The sequence below is a fragment of the Podarcis melisellensis genome, assembly GCF_964234715.1.
Source record: "Podarcis melisellensis genome assembly, chromosome: 7".
In the NCBI taxonomy this organism is placed as follows: Eukaryota; Metazoa; Chordata; class Lepidosauria; order Squamata; family Lacertidae; genus Podarcis; species Podarcis melisellensis.
In genome coordinates, this window is record NC_138539.1 from 38,451,566 (window position 1) to 38,470,781 (window position 19,216).

Below are 19,216 nucleotides of genomic sequence, written 5' to 3' on the forward strand. Positions count from 1 at the left end.
AGCACACAGGATAGCTAAACTAGCTGTAGAGTGAGGTCGTATCCTCAGTGCTATTTTTCTAGAAAAAGAGGTGCTGGAACTTGCCCTGAACGCTTCCCTTGTTCTCTTGTAATGGCAATGGTGCCCACCTAAGAGGTGCTGGAACCGAGTTCCAGTGAGTTCCAGCTGAAAAAAAGCCCTGCACATCTTCAAATTATCAGCATTCTCTTGGTTTCTCTGGAATGGTGACTGGGTATCCACTCTTCTGTTTCTTTTAGCAATAGCTGTTTCATAGTACTTTTAGAAGTATGTGGTCCATTGAAGTTAGAGCCTCTGGGTATGGCCCTCTGAAATGCTTCCTTCCTTAAATAATGGAATCCACACATTGCTGATTATTATGAAGAGCTGTCCCCCATTAGCCATTGATCCATCTAGCCCTGCTAGGTAAGAATTTCTGGAGATACCTGGGACTTAATATATGTGAAACATTTGTTCTGCTGATAAGCTGCACCCCTTCCTAGACTATCCTTTTCCCAAACTGGTCCCTGGCCGATATTGATAGATTTCAACTTACATCAGCCTCAGCCAGTGTGGTCAATGGTAAGGAGTGATGGGTACTGGATTCCAAAGCATCTGACTGGGCTCAGCTGTTCTAGAATCATAAGAGTTGGAAGGGACCCTGAGGATCATCTAGTTCAACCCCCTGCAAGGCAGGAATATGCAGCTGTCGCGTACGGGAATCGAACCTGCAACCTCGGCGTTTCCAGCACCACACTTTAACCAACTGAGCTATTCAGGCTAAACATGTTCCTGCATTGACCTGCAGCTAAGAAACACATAAGGTCTGAATGGCTCCAGCTCTGCTTGCATCTTTATGTATTTCCAGAAGATTTAAAGAACTGGAAGGAATGTTGTTTGGTGTTTTCATCTATGGAAAAGTAGGCAACAGCTGCATCTCCTTTCCTCCGCCCCTTGTAAAACTCATCTGATTACTCAAGGGCATACATGGTGTCATCTTTTCCCCTTCTTCCCCCAAGAGGTTTGAATATGGTTTAAAGGCATACCAGGAGCAGCTGCAACAACAGCACCAACAGAAGCAGCAGGCGTTGGACCCACGGTTTTCAATCCCTGGCTGTGGCTGTACAGAGCTCGGTGTCTCCTGGGTCACAGATGCTTGCCTTTTGCGCATCTCCATCCGCTCGGATCCCATGGGCTGCATGAGGAAAAAACAGGAAGAAGGTTAGACTCTGTGGAAAAAGCCCAGGCATCAGGTTTACTGCTTCTCTTGTAGTCTTGGCACCCAGTGGCTTTCCTAATTATTGCTAATAGGTGAAGTGGCCTGTGGAGCAGTGAGAAGAAACTGCTTCCTTAATTCATGGTCCTAATCAGATGAGGAATTCTGGGCCGGTAATGTCTTTAAACCCTCCGTGACTGTTTGTCATTGATTTTTAATTTGCCAAGTGTTTTACGGTCTTCGTTTCATCCATAGCGCAATGCAACAGAGTTTTTGAGAGAGCAGGGGAAGTGGGAAAGATTCCCAAGGCCCCACTCAGCAAAATGAGCAGGATGGACCCCCACCACATCCCGAGAGCAACAGGGCTGGTTCGCCATCTTTCAAAGTTTGGTTTTCTACTCCGCCCTGTTGCAGACGCAGGTAATACACATCACTGTCTAAATTGGGGTCAGCAAACGTTTTCACCAGGGGGCCGGTCCACTGTCCCTCAGACCTTGTGGGGGGCCGGACTATATTTTGAAAAATATAAATACCCTGCAAGCCAGTCCCACAGCTGCCTCTGGACCTGAAGAAGGAACGCACTCTGCACACACTCAGGAGCACATCTTGGTGCCACTCGCTCACCGTTGTTGTTGACAAGCAGAGGCCACTCCATCGGCCCATCCCCACAGAGCTCGCAGGTGGTGTGAAGCACGTGCTGCGGCCTGTCGTCCGAGGACAGGTTGGTGGGCAGGCCGCACATGAGGAGCACCAGGCAGGTGGCGCACAGCTCACCCTCCAGCTGTTCCAGTGCGGCCGCTGAGTGTGCCACCAGCAGCAGGCTGAACTTCCTGCAGCCAATCCAAAGCTGCACCAGCATTGCGGAAGTCAGTCTCCAGGGGGTGAGGCATCTGCGACTTCTTTTTAAGGAAACGCCGTGCCATGCCGGTTTAGCTCAGCATGGGGACTGACCAAGCAGGTGGCAGGATTTATGAGCCTGGTGGGCTGCATCTGGCCCCCGGGATGTAGTTTGCTGACCCCCAATTGAAATGTTGACCATTTCAGTCTATAATGACCTCATTGCAACACTGCCCAGGCTGCCCTTCTCAGGGGGCTCAGACACCTTTCTGAATGTCTTCATTCTGCCTCCCCTGCCCCAAAAGTTGAGCTGGGCAACAGAGAAAAGGTCACAGCGAGAATGCTTCTTGTTTTAGAGAGCTTGAGGCAGAAGCAACAACAGGTGCCTCATCTCAGGCTGCCATGTCTATCTAGCCAGCATTGCCCATTATGACTAGCAGTAGCTCTCCAGAGTCTCAGCTGGAGGTGTTTCCCATTGGCAGCTACCTAATCCTTTCAAGGGGAGATGCTAGAGATTGAATCTGGGGTCTTTGGTATTCAACACATGCACTATCCCTATGCTTTTATCTAAAGCAGCACATGAGAATATAGCATAATCCTAAACATATCTACACTGAAGAGCACTGAACCAGTGCTTTTGCCTGGCTGAAATGCATCCTTGAACTCTGATAACAACTCTTGGTTCCCTGGTTGAAGGATAAAGAAGTGTGGGTGACCATGTGTAGAAACTAGCTTCCTGTACAAAGTTAAACTTTGCATTCGTTGCTCTGCCTACTTTTGCTTCTGGCCTTGTCTGCCACTTGCACGTGCCCCCAAAATGTTGGCAAAAAGTTTTCCCATCCTTGTTAAACATCCCATGTTTATTACACATACAGCCTTTTCAAATGGTCACAGGGATTATTTTGGGTTTAGGTAATCGTTCTCACACTCTGACCTCACTCTCCTGCATTCTCCCCTTCCCACTGCCAACCGCATGTACCTTTGCTTGCTGATTTCGGATGACACTTCATGCAAATAGTGAAGTGGAGTATAATCCACAAAAGTTTACACCACAATGAATTTGTTTAGTCTTTAAGCCACCGCAAGAATTATCACTACAACACATTTAACAGGATTCCCCTGCTGGATATGTTTATAAGAAGTGATCTATACATCAGAAGATGCCATACGAAAGTGAACAAAGAGGAGAATAGCACTTAACAACAAACCTGTCCATTCTTATGCAGCAACACAGGACCCCGCACACTTACTATAGTTAGTATATCAGTGTAATTGAACCACTGTGGTGTTGCTGACAGTGAGTTGGACTTGGACTGGGGAGACCCAGGTTCAAATCTCTGTTCAGACCTTGGGCCTGTCACTGTCTCTCAACCTGCTTCTATGATTAAATAAATGAGCCTAGCAAACAGTCCTGTGAAATGAAAAAAGTGAGGATTCTGTTAGAGATTTGTTGCCCGCCTTGCAAAAGCATTTTTATAGACCACTGTCCGATCAGGTGTTAATTGTGGAAAAAATAACCTGAAATGTCAAAAAGGGAAAGAGAAGAAAATCAATTTGATCTCAAACAAAGGCCCACATTTCTCTGTTGGTTCTCTCCTTGTTCCATGTTAGCCCCTTTGTCGAGAGAGGATTCTGTGAATGGCGCATAGGCAGAGCCGGCTGAAGCTGAAAAGGGCTGTGTGTGTTCAAGACTGACAAGATGATTGGCCTGGCCTTTATTTTCAATTGTACTTTGGCTCTCGCAGCAAACGAGAGCTATAATAAAGCAGATGGTATATTGTTCGATGTGGCTTTATTCCTGCTTACTTTTGTTCCTAAATTAAGCAGGAACTGGTCTTGCATACATATTCAGGGAGCACAGGTTTTTGGAGGAAATGGAGGGGGAAATACTGTTCAGGTCATGTGCCTCTTTTGTGTCCTAAATAAATGAAGTTTGCATACCTTCCTTGCTATTGTTGCTGTGGTTCAGGCTGAGGTTTCCTTTCTGTATCTGACAAAGGCGCACTTTAAATAACTGTACTGCAAGGGGAAATTCAGTAGCTGCAACTCATGATCAGCCTGCACAGCAGAAGACCATTGCTTATGAAATTTCATTTTCATTTCACTTTTAGTTTGTATACTGCTTTTCTATATTGCTAAACACAAGGCAGTTTACAAGCTGTAGAAAGAACAAAATATACAGTTCAACAAAAACCATACTGGACCCTGCTTAGCTTGACAAATATCCTAGCAGCTAAGTCATAAAAAACCTAGGACTTTAAAATAAACAACTTACATCAAACAGAGTTATATTCAATATTCCATGTATTATGCAATAAAACTAACTTTCAAATGGCAAGCTAGAACACATATCCAAAGCATAATCACATTTAACTAGCCATAAATCAGGCATGGGGAACGTCTGGTGTAACAAACAAACAAACAAACAAACAAACAAACAATATGTATACCCCACCCATTTGGCTGGGTTGCCCCAGCCACTCTGGATGGCTTCCAAATGTTGTACTACAATCCCCATCATCCCTGACCATTGTCCACAGGAGCTGGAGTCCAACAATGTCTGGAGGACCACAGATTCCCCACCCCTGCCAAAGATACAATTTTCTGTTGCACACTTCATTTCAGGTAGATGCTGAAATCTTGTCCTGAATCCATATAGTTGTGGATATTGACTCCTGCATCCCCTCTGAATGAGAACACATCCCTCGTTGTCTTTCTTCCTGTTGCTCCCTAACTTACCTTCAAGCAAATGTACAGAAAAGTAGACAGAAGTATACAGGTTGACAGAGATGGGCAAATGAGTGAAAACGAAGGAGAAAACAAAAGCAAAGCCAGATGAAGAACAGCTCAGCAGAGAGATTTGGGCTTGGTCCCATTGTGCAGCTTGCCAATCTCTCCACAGGCAAGGCATCCTGTTAGAAGCAGAATTTTGCAGAGATCCCTTTACCTCATGAGCTTTGCCTCCCCTGCTTGATCAAGATGTCAGACCATTTGAAAAGAAGAAGAACCTATGATAATGTGTGTATTAACAAATGGTTAACTCGCTGAGAAGTTAGGAGCGCTTCTTTGTTTCTGAAGCTCTTGTTTATTACACTCACAAACATCATGTTTCCTCTTTTATTCCCTAAAGCCAAATCAGCAAATCACAAAGGCAGATGCTTACACTGGAAAAATTGGTCTAATTTAATTGCCAGCACTTGTGACTACTTGTTAATTAAAAGGAAGGATGTGCTTAATTGGCTGCACTGGCTGCCATTTCGTTTCTGGGCTGAATTCAAGGTGATCACCTTAGATGTTAAGATCAGCAGGGGGGGAGGGGGGACTCTTGGAAGTTCCACCTCCCTCAGAAGTTTGGAAGTGGGGGTGGCCTGGGAGAGGATATTCTCTGGGGCAGCCCCTAGGTTGTGCATTTCCCTCCCCACAGAGTGTCTGGCTTCTTCATGATACTGCACAGCTTTTAGTGAATGCCGAAGAATACCTGAGTTGTGGGTTTTTGGGGTCCACCTTATTCCTGTGATTCTAAAATGCTTTAACTGCTTTTAGTTTTAAATTTCAAATTGCTGTAACTTGCCTTGGGTCCTTGCTGGTCAATTTGATGATGAATTTGCTAGATTAAGATCTGTGTGCATCATTTGCTTCCTCTGAATCCATAAGGTTGAGGCAGACTTTGAAGGTCCTCAGTGGCACCCTGTGCAAGGTGAAAATTTGGCAGCCTCGCCTCCTGCCTCCCATTCTGCTCACACAATGCCGCTGACCAGAGCATAGATTATAGTAGCCATGTTAAGACACTGGTATTACCAGTGAATGAAATTACCAAGACTGAGGCTCCCTTCTGCAGCTGCTCCTACTGTCCAGATACAAGGAAGCTGACTGCACGATGCACAAAGGAACACTATTTATTCATTTTTATCTATGTATGTCATTTACTTTTTACCACATTTCATCGAAATTCATCCCAGGGCAGGGGTTGTTTTTTTAAAAGTAAAAATATAGTGAACTAAAACAATACACATAATTAATACAGCAGCAGCTAAAAGAACAAGCTTTAATAGCCTGGGTGAATGTTAAAAAGGTGTTTGCTGGGGTATAGAATGGGGGTGGGGTGAGGTGGGGTGGGGATAACATGTCTTCCTTCAGTTCTTGTTGGACCCCAATTCCCATCAGCTCCAGCTCACATGGCAATGGTCAGGGATGATAAGAGTCATAGTACAACAACATTCAGAGAGCCACAGGTTCCTCATCTACAATGAAAGCAACAGGAAAGCCTCCTTGGTAAGTGTTGCCCAATCAGAGAGCCACGGCTGGAAAGGCTCAGCTGTGGTGGTCAGAAAAGGGCCTGACAACCTAAGGTCACTGGCAGGTTGACATGGGAGATGCTTCTTCTTAAGGGTACCTGTGTCCCAAGAGATTTAGATAGGGAGGGAGAAGCTGTGGACCTCCCAATATTGTCAGACTCCATCAGCCTCAGCCAGCAAGGCCAGTGGGCAGGGATGGTGGGAACTGGAGTTCCAGAACAACTGGAGAGCCACAAGTTCACACCCTTGATATAGGGTCTTAAAAATAAGTATTATTAGCATTCTGAATTAGGCTTGGAAGTGCACAGGAGGCTCAAGAAGTTCTTTCAAATCTGGCAAAGTGGGAGTTGAATGACTGGTCCCCACTAAAATCCTCACTGCTGTATTCTGTGCAAATTGTAGCTTCTGAATAATCCTTGAAGGTACTTGCACACATCAGTGCTGTCAGGAGACTGCCAGAACATTAATGACTATGGTCAGTCTATTCCCTATCAAGGAATTTTGTGAAAGACTGGGTACCACAGACTAAGCAGTTGGAAACTGTGATTCATGGTGGAAGAGGAATCTTCAGTTCAGTACAAATATGAAAGCCTCATATTTAAAAGTTATAGAATACCAGAAACTAGGTTGCCTACGCCCAAGTATGATGTTTTTAGCTCTGAAAAGCTTTGTTCTTCCGCAGGCATTATAAGCATTGCTTTACATTTCAAAGGCAATGCTAGTCAGAACTGCAACACCCACCCACACAGTCACAACAAGAGGTACACTGCCCTATTCACTAATAAGCTCAAGCTTGCATTTGATTTATCCACGATCTGTTTGACAGCAATCTGACAGCATGAAGAGGGTTTAAATGGGGACAATTAGGTGTTCAAAAGTAGGCTGCTTTGGAAAACTGACTAATGTAGATACTAACTCTGAACCTTCAAGTTCTTAACTTTAGTGGAACTATACATATATTTATATTTTTACTATTTGAAGGTCAGAATGCAAAATTAAAATGAAGTCCTTAGGTACATAGGCTACTTCTAGATGACCTGTTTATTGAGCATTTATGCTGATTTGTTTGCACAAAGTTTGCAGGGATGTTAGATGACATTGGCCAAGATTATCCTCAGTGGTCTGGGGTGCAGGCTTCAAACCCGTAGCTATTTATTGAGCATTCATACTTTTTTGCTTGCAGGGAGGTTAAATGGCATTGCTTCAAGCAAGTGTTATCATACACTTCCCACTGTATTTTCTCCATCACTTTCCTTACAGCACAAAAAAATCCAGTGCTGAAGGGGAAGTGGGCTTGTTGTGCAAGAGCAGCAAATCACGTTTAATTGTGCAACCTGAATTTGCTCGTAGTTGATTGAATCACACCTAAACATGGCAGCAGCTTGACGCACCTGTGTGTGTGTGTGTGTTTAAGGAACTCTAAATGCAGAAAAATCATTAGCTAGTTTGTCAGTCACTAAAATAGTTACATCTGAGTGTACTGCTTTAGTTAAACTCACTTTGAGTGGGTGGGTGTGGGCATGTGTGGGTATGATATATATATTGCTGAATAGATTTAGTTTGTGATTCTATGAGCCACTTGATAATTAACAAAATGGAGCTGAGCAGACAGCTGCTGAAGCCGATGTTCTCAACTGACTCCTGTCAAGGTCTAATTCAATGAGCATTCTGTTCCCCAGGCTTTCTTATGAATGGCCTCAACAAAGCCAATTTCACTGTAGTATGTTGTGATTCACACCAAGGAATCAGACAGCTCATAGTGGGTGCTGAAATCATGTGGCAGTGTATGAGCCATGACTCAGATTTTATTGTATTAAGTGCTGAAATCTGACTCTGATCAAATAGAAACTGACACTGTATTGGTCAGCATGGTGGTTTGCCTCAGGGTGACTCATCATGGAGCGCACAATCATTGATTCATATTCATTTGCCTTTTGAGTTGGACTCTTCTGTTGGAATCCTCATACTGCTATGCTAGGGTATGAGTCCACAGGTGAATCCTAAATTGCATGGGGGACCAGGTATCCTGTGTCCAATCCAGCTTGCCCAATGGCAAGGCATGACTCCCTTAAACACAAAGGAGATGCTGGTGTGCATTTGTTATGACATCAACACCTGATTGGCTATTATGCAAAGGATGCTAGTGCCATATACACTAAGGTTACCAGACGTCCCCAGTTCCCGGGTACAGTCCCCGGATTTACAAATCAGTCCCCGTACAAAATCCATTGAAGTTGAAAAGTGTCCCCGGATTCATTGAAAAAAATCTGGTAACCTTAACATACGCTCTCCACATATGGTCTTGTCCCAGCTGCTATGAAGGGTGCCAACTGCCTAAGCCTAAATGCCACATGGGGCAGAGCCAAGGAGAGAAAGCCCTAGGTCAGATCCAAAGGTCCCACAGACTGTATCTTGCATGTGGGCTGCCAGTTCCCCACCCATGGACTGCCCCCAATGATCATTTGAAGGCTTTTGTGGGGTCCCCAAAGCTGGCCAAGTGGAGTTTCAGAAGAAAGCCTGAAGGAAGTGTGTTTTGCAAAGTTGAGACATTTAAAAGTGCCAGTTACTGTCATAATAAAACAGAAAATAAGAAAGATGGCCAGGTAAGATAATCTCTGTTTATCTGTTTTCAACAGCATGTTACAGTATGACAAAATAAAGCAACCTCTACAGTTCCACTAATATTATCCTGCTAGTGTTTTCAATGCCGTGTTTTAAAATGAGTTTAGATTAAAATCAGCGGCACAATCCAAACTTTAGCTATTCCAAGGACCACATTAGACATGTGGTGGAAGTTATCAACAGCAGCCGAGTAATTGTTCTTTGGATCCGGGTCATGGATCCAAGATACGGGTTCACCCTTTTCTTCTGCACCATTTCCCCAATCTGGATATTCTGACTTGTGAGAACAGGATTCCTGCTGGACTAGATGGACCTTTGGCCTGATACGGCAGAGCTCTTCTTATATTCTTAGTGCCATCTTTGTTTGGGTTCTAAGCCTATTGATTTCAGCATGTTTATTTCTTTGGTTAAAATCAGTGTGTGTGTGTGTGTGTGTGTGTGTGTGTGTGCGCGCGTGTGTGTGTGTGAATGATGACAAATTCATGGAGAATAAGGCTATCAATGGCTGCTCATCACGATGCATCAACAGATGGTGTGACATTGCTATCTCAGCTTCCCTACACTGTGCATTACTGGTGCTTATTGAGAGAGGTTGGGACAAGGCGGGGGAGGGGGGCTCAGTGTGGGTGCAGGGTCAGGAGCATCAGATTTTCTCCACCACCGTGCCCACACCATGCACAACTCTCAGCTGCCTTGCCCCTCCCCTTCGGTCACCTGCTTGTCATTTCTACCACGATGGCTATGTTCTACTTCCACTGTGTTATAATCAGAACAGACCCATGGACATTAGTATACCTTAAGAGTTATATCCATTAATTTCAGTGGATCTGCCCTGAGTAGCACTGACACTGGAAGCAATCTATTGCAAGTGCATTTTTCTGTGAATGATTTGGAAGCATAATACTCCTGCTGTCATTATGAAGCTAAAGAAGCCTACTATATATATGAAGTTAATTTTGCTGTAATCTGCCTTGGTTAGGATTTGCTCCAGGAGGTGCATAAAAGGACTTTCAATAAATATCAGAAAAATCCACATTAGGAAAATGTTTGTGTCTGAATATTTCCAACAGAGTGTATAATAGTACTTCAATGTGTGGTTGTAGCACATATTGCAGTAATATATAAAACGATTTCAATTACTATAAAAAAACCTGCATCTTTCTAATATCCTCCAGCCTTCTATTAGGTAGGTAAGATTCCCCATAAAAAGACTTGTTCAGAACTTTTAAAACCATTTGGCTCATCTTTTTCTGCTATTTGGAAATTTTAACTCTCAAGGTTATTAAAAGGTTATGTGTTATTCCTATTTTTGTATTGGAACTATGATGATGTGTAGCGTAGTGACAGCCCTTTAGGAGCAAGTTTATTCTACAATTTATTTTTTAATACAAGACTCCAAAATGAAGAAAATCATTAGTGGGCCAGTAATATTCTTGGTGCAACTGACGTTCATAATTATATTTGAATGAAATACTGTATTGTGGTTTAGCTGCTGGAACATCAACAATTTAGCTGCAGAATTGACTTTTTAAAAATACCCACTAGGTACTCTTTTCACTATGGGGTAATGGATAGTTTCCCTGCAACGTGACACTGTATAATTCATGACTTACATAATAAAAAACAGCATAACCTCCAAAGTATTGGAGTGGGAATAGAAGAATGGAGCAGCTTTAAGACATGCTATGTTATATTACCAGCTTTTCAACTGTTGAGGTTCCACTGCAATAACTGGCCAACTGGTTGAGCTGTGCCCAAACCCCAGATTGTGTATGCACCAGTATATAGTCAGAAAACTTCTGACTTCCAAGCCTATTGCATTCATACAACTAGACAGACAACATAGAGCCACTTGGTGTTGGACTAGGACCAGGAGACCAGGGTTCAAATGCCCACTCAGCCATAAAACTCACTTGGACCAGTCACTATCATTCAGGCTAACCTTCCTCATAGGGTTGTTCTGAGGATGCAATGGAAAGGGGGAGAAGTGTGTGTGGCAACTTAAGCTCTTTGGAGAAAATGTGGGATATAAATGTGCACATGTATGTGATATATATAGTATCAGCCATAGATTGTATTGTATGGTTAGTGGTTTGCATTTCACTCTGGCTTATGCTGTGTTGCATATTTCGGATATTACCTACTAATACGGAAACTAATGAATGGGTTTTGACACTGTGACTGTAGGCATGATCCAGAGCTAGCTGAATATATGTAAGTCCCACTAAGGTCAATGTTCTCAACTGAGGATCATGCCAACCCCAAGTTGGCCCCTGAGGGCATAAGCTTGACAGAGATCTGCAGCCAGTCTTGGTTCCATGATGAATGTATTTGTATGATGCATAACGTTTACAAACCTATGCTTTACATTTTAGATGTATACTTTAAAGGCTTAGGCAGATACCCCCCATGGCCATGATTCATGTGCAAACAAGGTGTTAATATATGACTAGTCTGGTGAGAATGTCAATAGCTAAACTACCCTTCACCATTTAAGAGCCTAGATAATAGGGATGTGCAGTTAAATGAACTTATTCCTGCAATTATGAATCCACCCAGTGATTTATGTATGTGAGCCTGTCTATATGCATTACTCTTCTTAGCTTGGGGTTTTTGCGTTGTGTGTTTCTGCGTCCAAAATACTCCATATAAACTAATTTTAACAGGCAAGGAGGGGTCCCTGCGGCCTCTTTCCAAACGGCGCCCCCTGGCGTTCGGTTCCAAGGGACTTTGTCGGAAGAAGCGGGCAAAGATCTGGCTATGGATTCGCTTACTGCTTGTCCTTTTGCTCCTTAACTTTAGAAAAGGGGCAGTTAAGATCATGTGCTGGCGAAAACAAGCCTGCCATTCCCCCTTCAGCGAAAAAGCAAAGCCGAACAGGATGAAATTGACTCGGCACCAATCTAGACCGAAAGCCTTCCCGGAATGAAGCCGACAGGTAAGGCGGGAACCGGGGAGGAGGCAGTTTCCACGCGAGGGCGGAACTGCTACCAGCTGTGCAGGAAAGGCGGATGGAAAGGAAAAAAAGAGACCTTCGCTTTCTCAACCTTTCACGCCCGGTTAAGTATATGTGAATATACATGGACGTAACCAGGAGACTTTTCCAATCGCTTCCCTTCCCAGCCCTTTTGCGCGTTCACGAGGATCGCCCGCAGAGCTGACTCTCGCTTAGGCGGCTTCTCCTTTAGCCTTGAGGACAGGCTCTCTTGCAGGGCTGGATGGACGGAGAGCCCCTCGCTGACCCAGGCAGGATCCAGTCGAGTACCTGGTGTTTGGAGGACTCTTGGGTTGGTGGACACGGGGCAAATGCCAAGTCAAGCGCCCTGGGGTCACCGAGCCTCTACCAGCCAAGCTCCCGTAGCGGGGATCGAGACTGCCTTCTACCTGGCCAGGGATATGGATCCCTCTCCATCTACCCTTCCGCATGGTAGAGCTCACTCCTAAACAGCTTTCCCCGTTCCTCAGCACCAAGGATGACAGAGCACCTGTTGCCAATGGCCATGCCCAGCAATGCTCCCCATCCCGCAGCTGCTTTCCAGTTGCGCCTACCCCCCACCCCTCAGGAGGAGATGCCGACACGAAGCCCCCTCTCCAACCCCGGAGACACTCTACTTGGCCTGCTTCTCCACCCGGGCACCCTCCCTCCCCAGAACGGATATCTTCCTCCGAGCAGAGCCTCCAGGTCCCAAGAACCTCAAACACCTGTGGCATGAGGCTGGGCGACTCACCTGTGAGCGCCTGAAAAGCTTAGGAAGCCCACACCAGCCCAAGTGGTAGGCGAGGGAAGTCGCCCCTGCAAGCTTTACTTACCGGGGGCTCTTACCAGTGCACCAGAAACACACACACACACCATTCAGGCAGCTGAGCCTGAGGCAGCTGAGCCCGCTCAGGCGAGCCTGAGCAGCTCCCCGTCCGGTCTCGGTGCAGAGTCCGAGGGGCTGCCGGGTACTTACAATTTCCCCTTCGATCTCCGGAGCCGGGTGCAAATCTTTGCATTGCTCACATCCGTTCGCAGCGGGCTCTTCAGCCGGGGACGGCAGCTCGCCCGCCATGCGCATGCGTCTCTCTGCTTCGCCTAGGAAGCCCGGGCTGCTGGAGCGTCCACACCCGGGCTCGGTCCCCAACTTCCTTTCTTCTCAGGCACCACAATGTCCAGGTGGCCGCCTACCCTCCACCTCAGCGCCTTTCTGGTGGACGTGGAGGGGAAGACACGGACTGGAGGCGCCGGGAAACGGAGCCCGGGGACCCCAGAGAGAGACCGTCCTCAGCCAAGCAAGCGCCTGCTCGCCTCCGCTGGCGCGATTCAGCACCCTGGACAGCTCTCGGCCAAGCGCTCTCTGCAGCGCGCCGTCATTTTCCCGCCTCCCTCGCCGGCTCCCCCCTCTGCCCGCCCCCGGAGAAGCGCCCCGGCTGTTGAAAACACCACACACGGGCACGTGCCCGCGCGGATGCCAGCCCATGCAACGGACATCTGGAGCCACAAACATCTGCAGCAAACACATTGTGAAAACAGATGGGAGGGAGGGGGAGGAGGCGGGTAGCGAAGAGGGAGGCTCCGGCTTTGCTTCGGATCTCCCTCGGGGAGGAGAAATGGAGGGGTAAACAAGGTGTTTGTGCAGGAGAGATGAAAAGACAGAGGCATTCATTTTGCCCGTCACAGCCACCCGCTCCCCTCTGACATCCTGACCGCTTTATCAGACGATCTAAACGGACGGAAGAACCCTCTTGGATACGGGCAGGGACGTCTTCTTTCACTAAACCTCACGAGGGCTTATTTTTCTCTGTTAAGCAGAAGAAATCAAATGCAATGTGGAAGAAATCGCGGCATAAATTGGATCTGGAGAAAAAGCCTCGCCTACCCACCCCTCTCCCCACAGCACGCTAGGTAGGCTTAAGTGCTAAACGGAACCCTTAAGAGCCTCTGTAAGGGAAACGCGCGGTTGCAAGGGAAAGTCCTGCCCCAGATTTGTTTGCGGAGGCGAGGCGAGCAAAAGCGCCTTGCGAAGAGGCTGGCATGGAAGCGATCAGGTGATGCAGCTCTGCCAGGAGTCGGCTGCTGCTTCCAGGCACTGCCTTTCCTGCCTCTCTTTCCAGGGCTTCCTGGCTCGCGCTCGGAGAGGGCGAGAGAGCAGCGCTGTTCTCCCCGAAACTGAAATTGATTCGATGCATAAATAACCTGGGCGTCACTTCCTCCTGCTTCTCGGGAGCTTGAATCAGGGCTCCCTGGTTACCGGCAGAGGCGAGCGCGTTCATCAAGGCAGCCGCGGCGACCACGACAGCTCGCATCCTGTTTGGATTGGCTCGGAAACCCGAGATTCCGAGGAGGAAAACAAGCGCCGCCGCCACCAGCTTCTCGTCCCCACCGCTTCCTAGTCTCTCGCCTAGCTCAGAAGCCGCGCTGCCCTTCCAGCTCTGGAAGGTCTCAAAGCTGACCCCCACCTCCCTAAATCAGCTGCTGGGACCCGGGACTTATTTACAAGCATATTTCGAATCCGGGTGTCATGATGTCATTGTTGCTCCACTCCATACACTTTCACTCCATGCCCTGAAGTTGCAACAATCCAAAAAGTGCCTCTGAGCATGAACTCAGCCCCTGATACAAAACACCGGGGATAATTGGGAGGCCCTTTGTGGTAGAGGAAAGGGTTAAAGCCAAGCAAAAACTTTCCTCTATAACCAGGCCTTTGGCCTTTAACTATCTGTGTGGCCTTTTGGAAGTGGGCGGGATGCTTATACTGTATTTCTTTCTTTTCTTGGTTTCAGTCTATCTGTTTGGGTTTTTTTTCCTGTTCGTTTTGTTGTTTGTAGGTCGTTTTGTAAGCCAGAAGAAAAAGAAAGACTAACAGATAATAATAATAATAATAATAATAATAATAATAATAATAATAATAATAATAATAATAGAGCCTGGGCTCAGTCTCAGAACCTGATGCTTCCTCACACCATAATTGCAACCTTGATTCTAAGTCTATGCAAGCAGGCCCCACTTCTGGATCACCCCATTTATTCGTTTATTATTCAATAATTATAGCAAATGGATTGTGTGAACATCTCTCAAACAAATGTACATACATAGTCCCAGTTCACATTTAAGGTTATATGTACGGTGAGCAAAGGCACATAATCACCTGTTTCCACATCTCAATGTGTGTACAGGCAGCCTATGCTCTGAGACTATGTGTGATACTGACAGTCAATCGTTGCAGCCAGCTCCATGCAGCCAGCAGCCACTTGAGGTCAGCGAGTGAATTCTAGACAGGCTTGAGCACCATTGCCTTTCTGTTTTCGAAAACCAGCTATTAGCTCCTTCAGCTTCTGGGGCTGTATACTTCTGAATGCAAATATGTTTGAGGACAAGCAAAGGTGAAGGCTAATGAATCAGAGTGTTTCTTTCCATATGTTCTTATGGGTAAGCTTTCCTATTTAGAAACAAGTGTGTTGCACACAACCTCCTTAAAAAGAGGGGATTGGGATGTGGATGAGCTGCTCCTATTTCCCCCAGGGGGATCCTGTTCAAGCAAGTGGTACTCACATCACTGTGCTGTTTTGAGAAAGTCTTGTGTGTCCTGAATGCTGCTTCTTTACATTTAGAGCATCTCAGGGGCTCCGAGGAGCTGCAGCTGCGTAAGGCCAGCTCTGCCAAGAGGCCTCCTAGTAAGGCGTCGAGCGGACCCAGAGCTGCCGCTTCCCTCCGGAGCAAAGTCCCTGTTCGGAAGGGTGAGATGTTAGAGAAAGGGGCAGCTGGTAGGGATGGAAGGCATGAGTGGTAGGCTAAAGGTTGAAAGCATGGCCTGGACAAGAGAGGGAAGCTGGGAAGGAGGACAGAGAGGGATTGGAGAATCTAGGGGGTTGGGTGAAAACATGGACAGAGCGGGGAAGGAAAGAGAGAGAAATACAAAACAAAAATTACCAGCATGCCCAGCTAGCTTGATCCAAGTTGCTTGGCTTTAACAGTACAAGCCTAACCATACCTACTCCCTGCAAAAATATGAGAGGCCCCATCAGTATTGGCATTCCACAGGCTCTTGAGGACACACCTGCTTAGGCCAGCATTCCCTGAACTTGAACTTTCTGATCTAATTGTTTTTAAACTGTTTTAAATATTATGCTTTACACTGGCATGTTTTACTGTTTATTTTAGTTATGGATGTTTTTAATGTGTTGATGGAATTGTTTAACTGTGTATTTCAATTATGCATGGATTTTACAATTGATCTTATACTTGTAAACTGCTAAGAAGCCATTTTGGCATGCAAGCAGTAAACATATGTCAGGATCCTCTTTCAGTTTAAGGAAGAGGGCCAGGTACTGGAATAAACTGTGTTTGTTTAAACAAGAATCATGTTAATATAAAGCATGATAATCCAGCATCAAGACTTCTCCTGATCACTTCTAGGACACTTCTGCATCCTATCTTCTGCATCTCCTATTTCCAGATGTGGGCTTTAGAACTCAGTTGGAAATTTAGAAAAAGTCCTAAGAAAAAGAACGTACAAAATGGCCAACCTCTTGTATCAAAAATTATGTGACTTCATGTGCTGGCTGGCTCTGTCATTGTTGCCCTCTGCTGGGCATATGTCTGGCCTGATCTGATGGTGCCCAGGCATGTGTGCTGCTGTGACTATATTTTACTGAAAACCACCCAAGGAGCTTCATGTTGATTCATCCAAACCGTGTCGACAGAATCTCCAATCCCAGCTACAGTGCAAATGTATAGCCATCACCTCGTGTTTAAAATATTTTTTAAAAACGGAACTTGCATTCAATTGCTTCAGTTTCAGGATACCTAAAAGATCATCTCACCCCTTGTATATCCAGACAATCACTGTTCTCTGCAAGTGAGGGCAACCTACAGATGCCATCTTATCAGGAGGTCTGCTCTCGAGTCTCCACAATGTAGAAACTGGGCATTTGGTGTTGTGGTACCTATCCTCTGAAATTTCCTCCCTCAAATATTAGACAGGTGTCATCTCTGTTGTCTTTTCATTGCTTACTGAAGACCTTCCTCTTTCAATAAGACTTTTTAGTCAAGATCTTTCCCAGTCTGCATCTGTATTGGAATTATTTTAAATATATTTCAAACATATTTTACCACTGGTTGTTTGCCACCCTAGACTCCTTTGGGAGGACAGGAGGGCTATTAATAAATATAAAATAAAATAAAATAACTATATTGATCACAATGGAGACAAAGCCTGTTTTCTGCTGCCTACAACTTTAGAACTTTCCAGCCAAATGTCGTTCATTTTTCAGGTATTGTACTACTCCCCCAAGTCATCAGACCTGCCACGTTTCAGGCCTGCCATGTTATTTTTATGTGATGGAGGTCCCCATGTTATAAGCGGCTAGAAACTTGTAGTACCTTCTTAGCTTCAATTTCCTTTCAGTAAACACTTGTAATGTTGACATTGTCTATCTAAATGGCCTTAAATGTACAATCACTGTGCTACTCCCCAAAGGCATAAAACCTCACAAGTTTCATATTGTTTTATGCCTCAGATTGGAGTTTTCATTTCTTCTCATTTTTAAGAACACTCAAAGATTGCCTCTACAGACTGCATCCAGTGTGTATAAATTCACAGTGCTTCTTGGGGGCTTTTTGCAGATTTTTGAGTTAATTTACCTGTGCTTTAGTTGGACAGTTTTAATGTCTTGTCACTTTCAGAGCACACCAAGACCTCTTCTCCATCCTACAGAATGTTCCTGGATGCAACAGTATGCATCAGTTTGATAAGAAATGCATTGCAGCACCTCTTGTCAGTTTCAGGAACCAGTCCTATAAGACAGGGCTTCGCAAACTTTCCCACACCATGGTCCACTTGAAAACTGCTGAGGATATAAGTAACAGTACACAGACCACATGAATGAAGCTCACAGACAACTGGTGGTCCACGGACCACAGCTTGGGAGCCCCTGCTATAAGAAAGAGACGGGAGAAATGAAAGAAAATGATTCTATCCATTTCTTACAGAAAAACAAATTGTAGCACAATCTGAACCCAAGATCCTCCAGGATGAGTGAATTTGGAGCACACAGACCTCTGGCTGGGCCAGCCAAGTCTGGGCTCAATGGGGCTATGCCAGTTAAGTCCTTCACGGCCATATACGTAGGGGGAAGTTCCCCATCCTTGGCTCACCTGAGTCTCAGCTGGTCCTGGTCCCTGAAAGAGGGTGTTCCAGTGCTATGGTGGAAGCAACCTTATAACCACAGGATCCAAAGCTCCTTAATTTCAAGAGCTACTAAGATTGGGCCCAGGGGCACCAACTCCTAGGAGCCCAGTTTGTTTGCCCCCCCTCTATTTTTTTTTGGGTGGCTCCCCTGTGTTAAAAAAAGCAGGGGGCTATCCTGGAAAATGGCAGGACTGGGTATCTGGAATCCTGAACAGAAGCACTCCACACTGCTTTTCCTTTTTGGTTACTATCCCACTTTTGATTTCCAATTCCATGTTGATTAATATGTAATGCATAACGCTTTTTGAAATATTATTCTGTTTCATAGAATTGTAGAGTTGGAAGAGTTTAAATGAAACTTTAACACATGGCACGATAAAAGTCTGTAATTTTATCAGGACAAGTTACTTGTTGCTGTTTTTTACTGTTGTAGCAATTGTTTTCTCAAAATTTATCTTCGGTACTATGAAAATAAATAAAAACAGTTAAAAAATTGATAGGGTACATTTTAACGTTTTCAAGGCAATCAGAAATCTTCATGTTTGGGAAAGCTACATCTGTTGCCTATCTTGGAGATATTAATGGTAAATGAATCACTGTGAGCTTAAAAAAAATATGGCTAACTCCAACCTTGATTGGTTGCTGGCTCCTAAATTGTAAACCCCTTCACTAGGAAATAGGAGCTTATAATGGAATCTGGCCTTATTTGTAGCTGAGAATTGGCCATCTGATGAAGAGTTCTGTATTATAAGAGTCTTAATAATATTCCTCCATAAACAAAAGGAAATATGCATTTGCAGGTGATTGTGATGAAGAGCTTTCCCTTCTCTTTATTGTGCTTTTAAGGAGAATAAGAAGGTTCCATTATGATTGCAATTCTAGGCACACTTAGGAGGATGTAAACAGCACCGAAGAGAAGCAGAAAGGCATAGAAAAGGGCTGCATTTATACACTTAGGCTACAATGCTAAGCGCCAGGGGGATGGGGAACCAGAGGTGCTTGAACTGCCTTATCCAGCAGCAATTTCCATCCCATTAAGAACTTAGAACCAAGGAAGCGGCCCTATACTGAGCCAGACC

General features: G+C 45.3%; 1 protein-coding gene across 7 annotated transcripts in view; it reads right to left on the reverse strand.

Moving 5' to 3' along the window:
* RGS20 (regulator of G protein signaling 20) overlaps positions 1-19,216 on the reverse strand; it is a 46,699-nt gene that overhangs the window by 7,505 nt on the left and 19,978 nt on the right. For 2 of the 7 annotated variants that reach the window (XM_081917654.1, XM_081917655.1), the window contains exon 3: positions 1,044-1,192. In XM_081917654.1, the coding sequence (XP_081773780.1) occupies positions 1,044-1,192 (149 nt within the window). The other 5 variants (XM_081917660.1, XM_081917659.1, XM_081917656.1 and 2 more) reach the window with 5 other exon arrangements.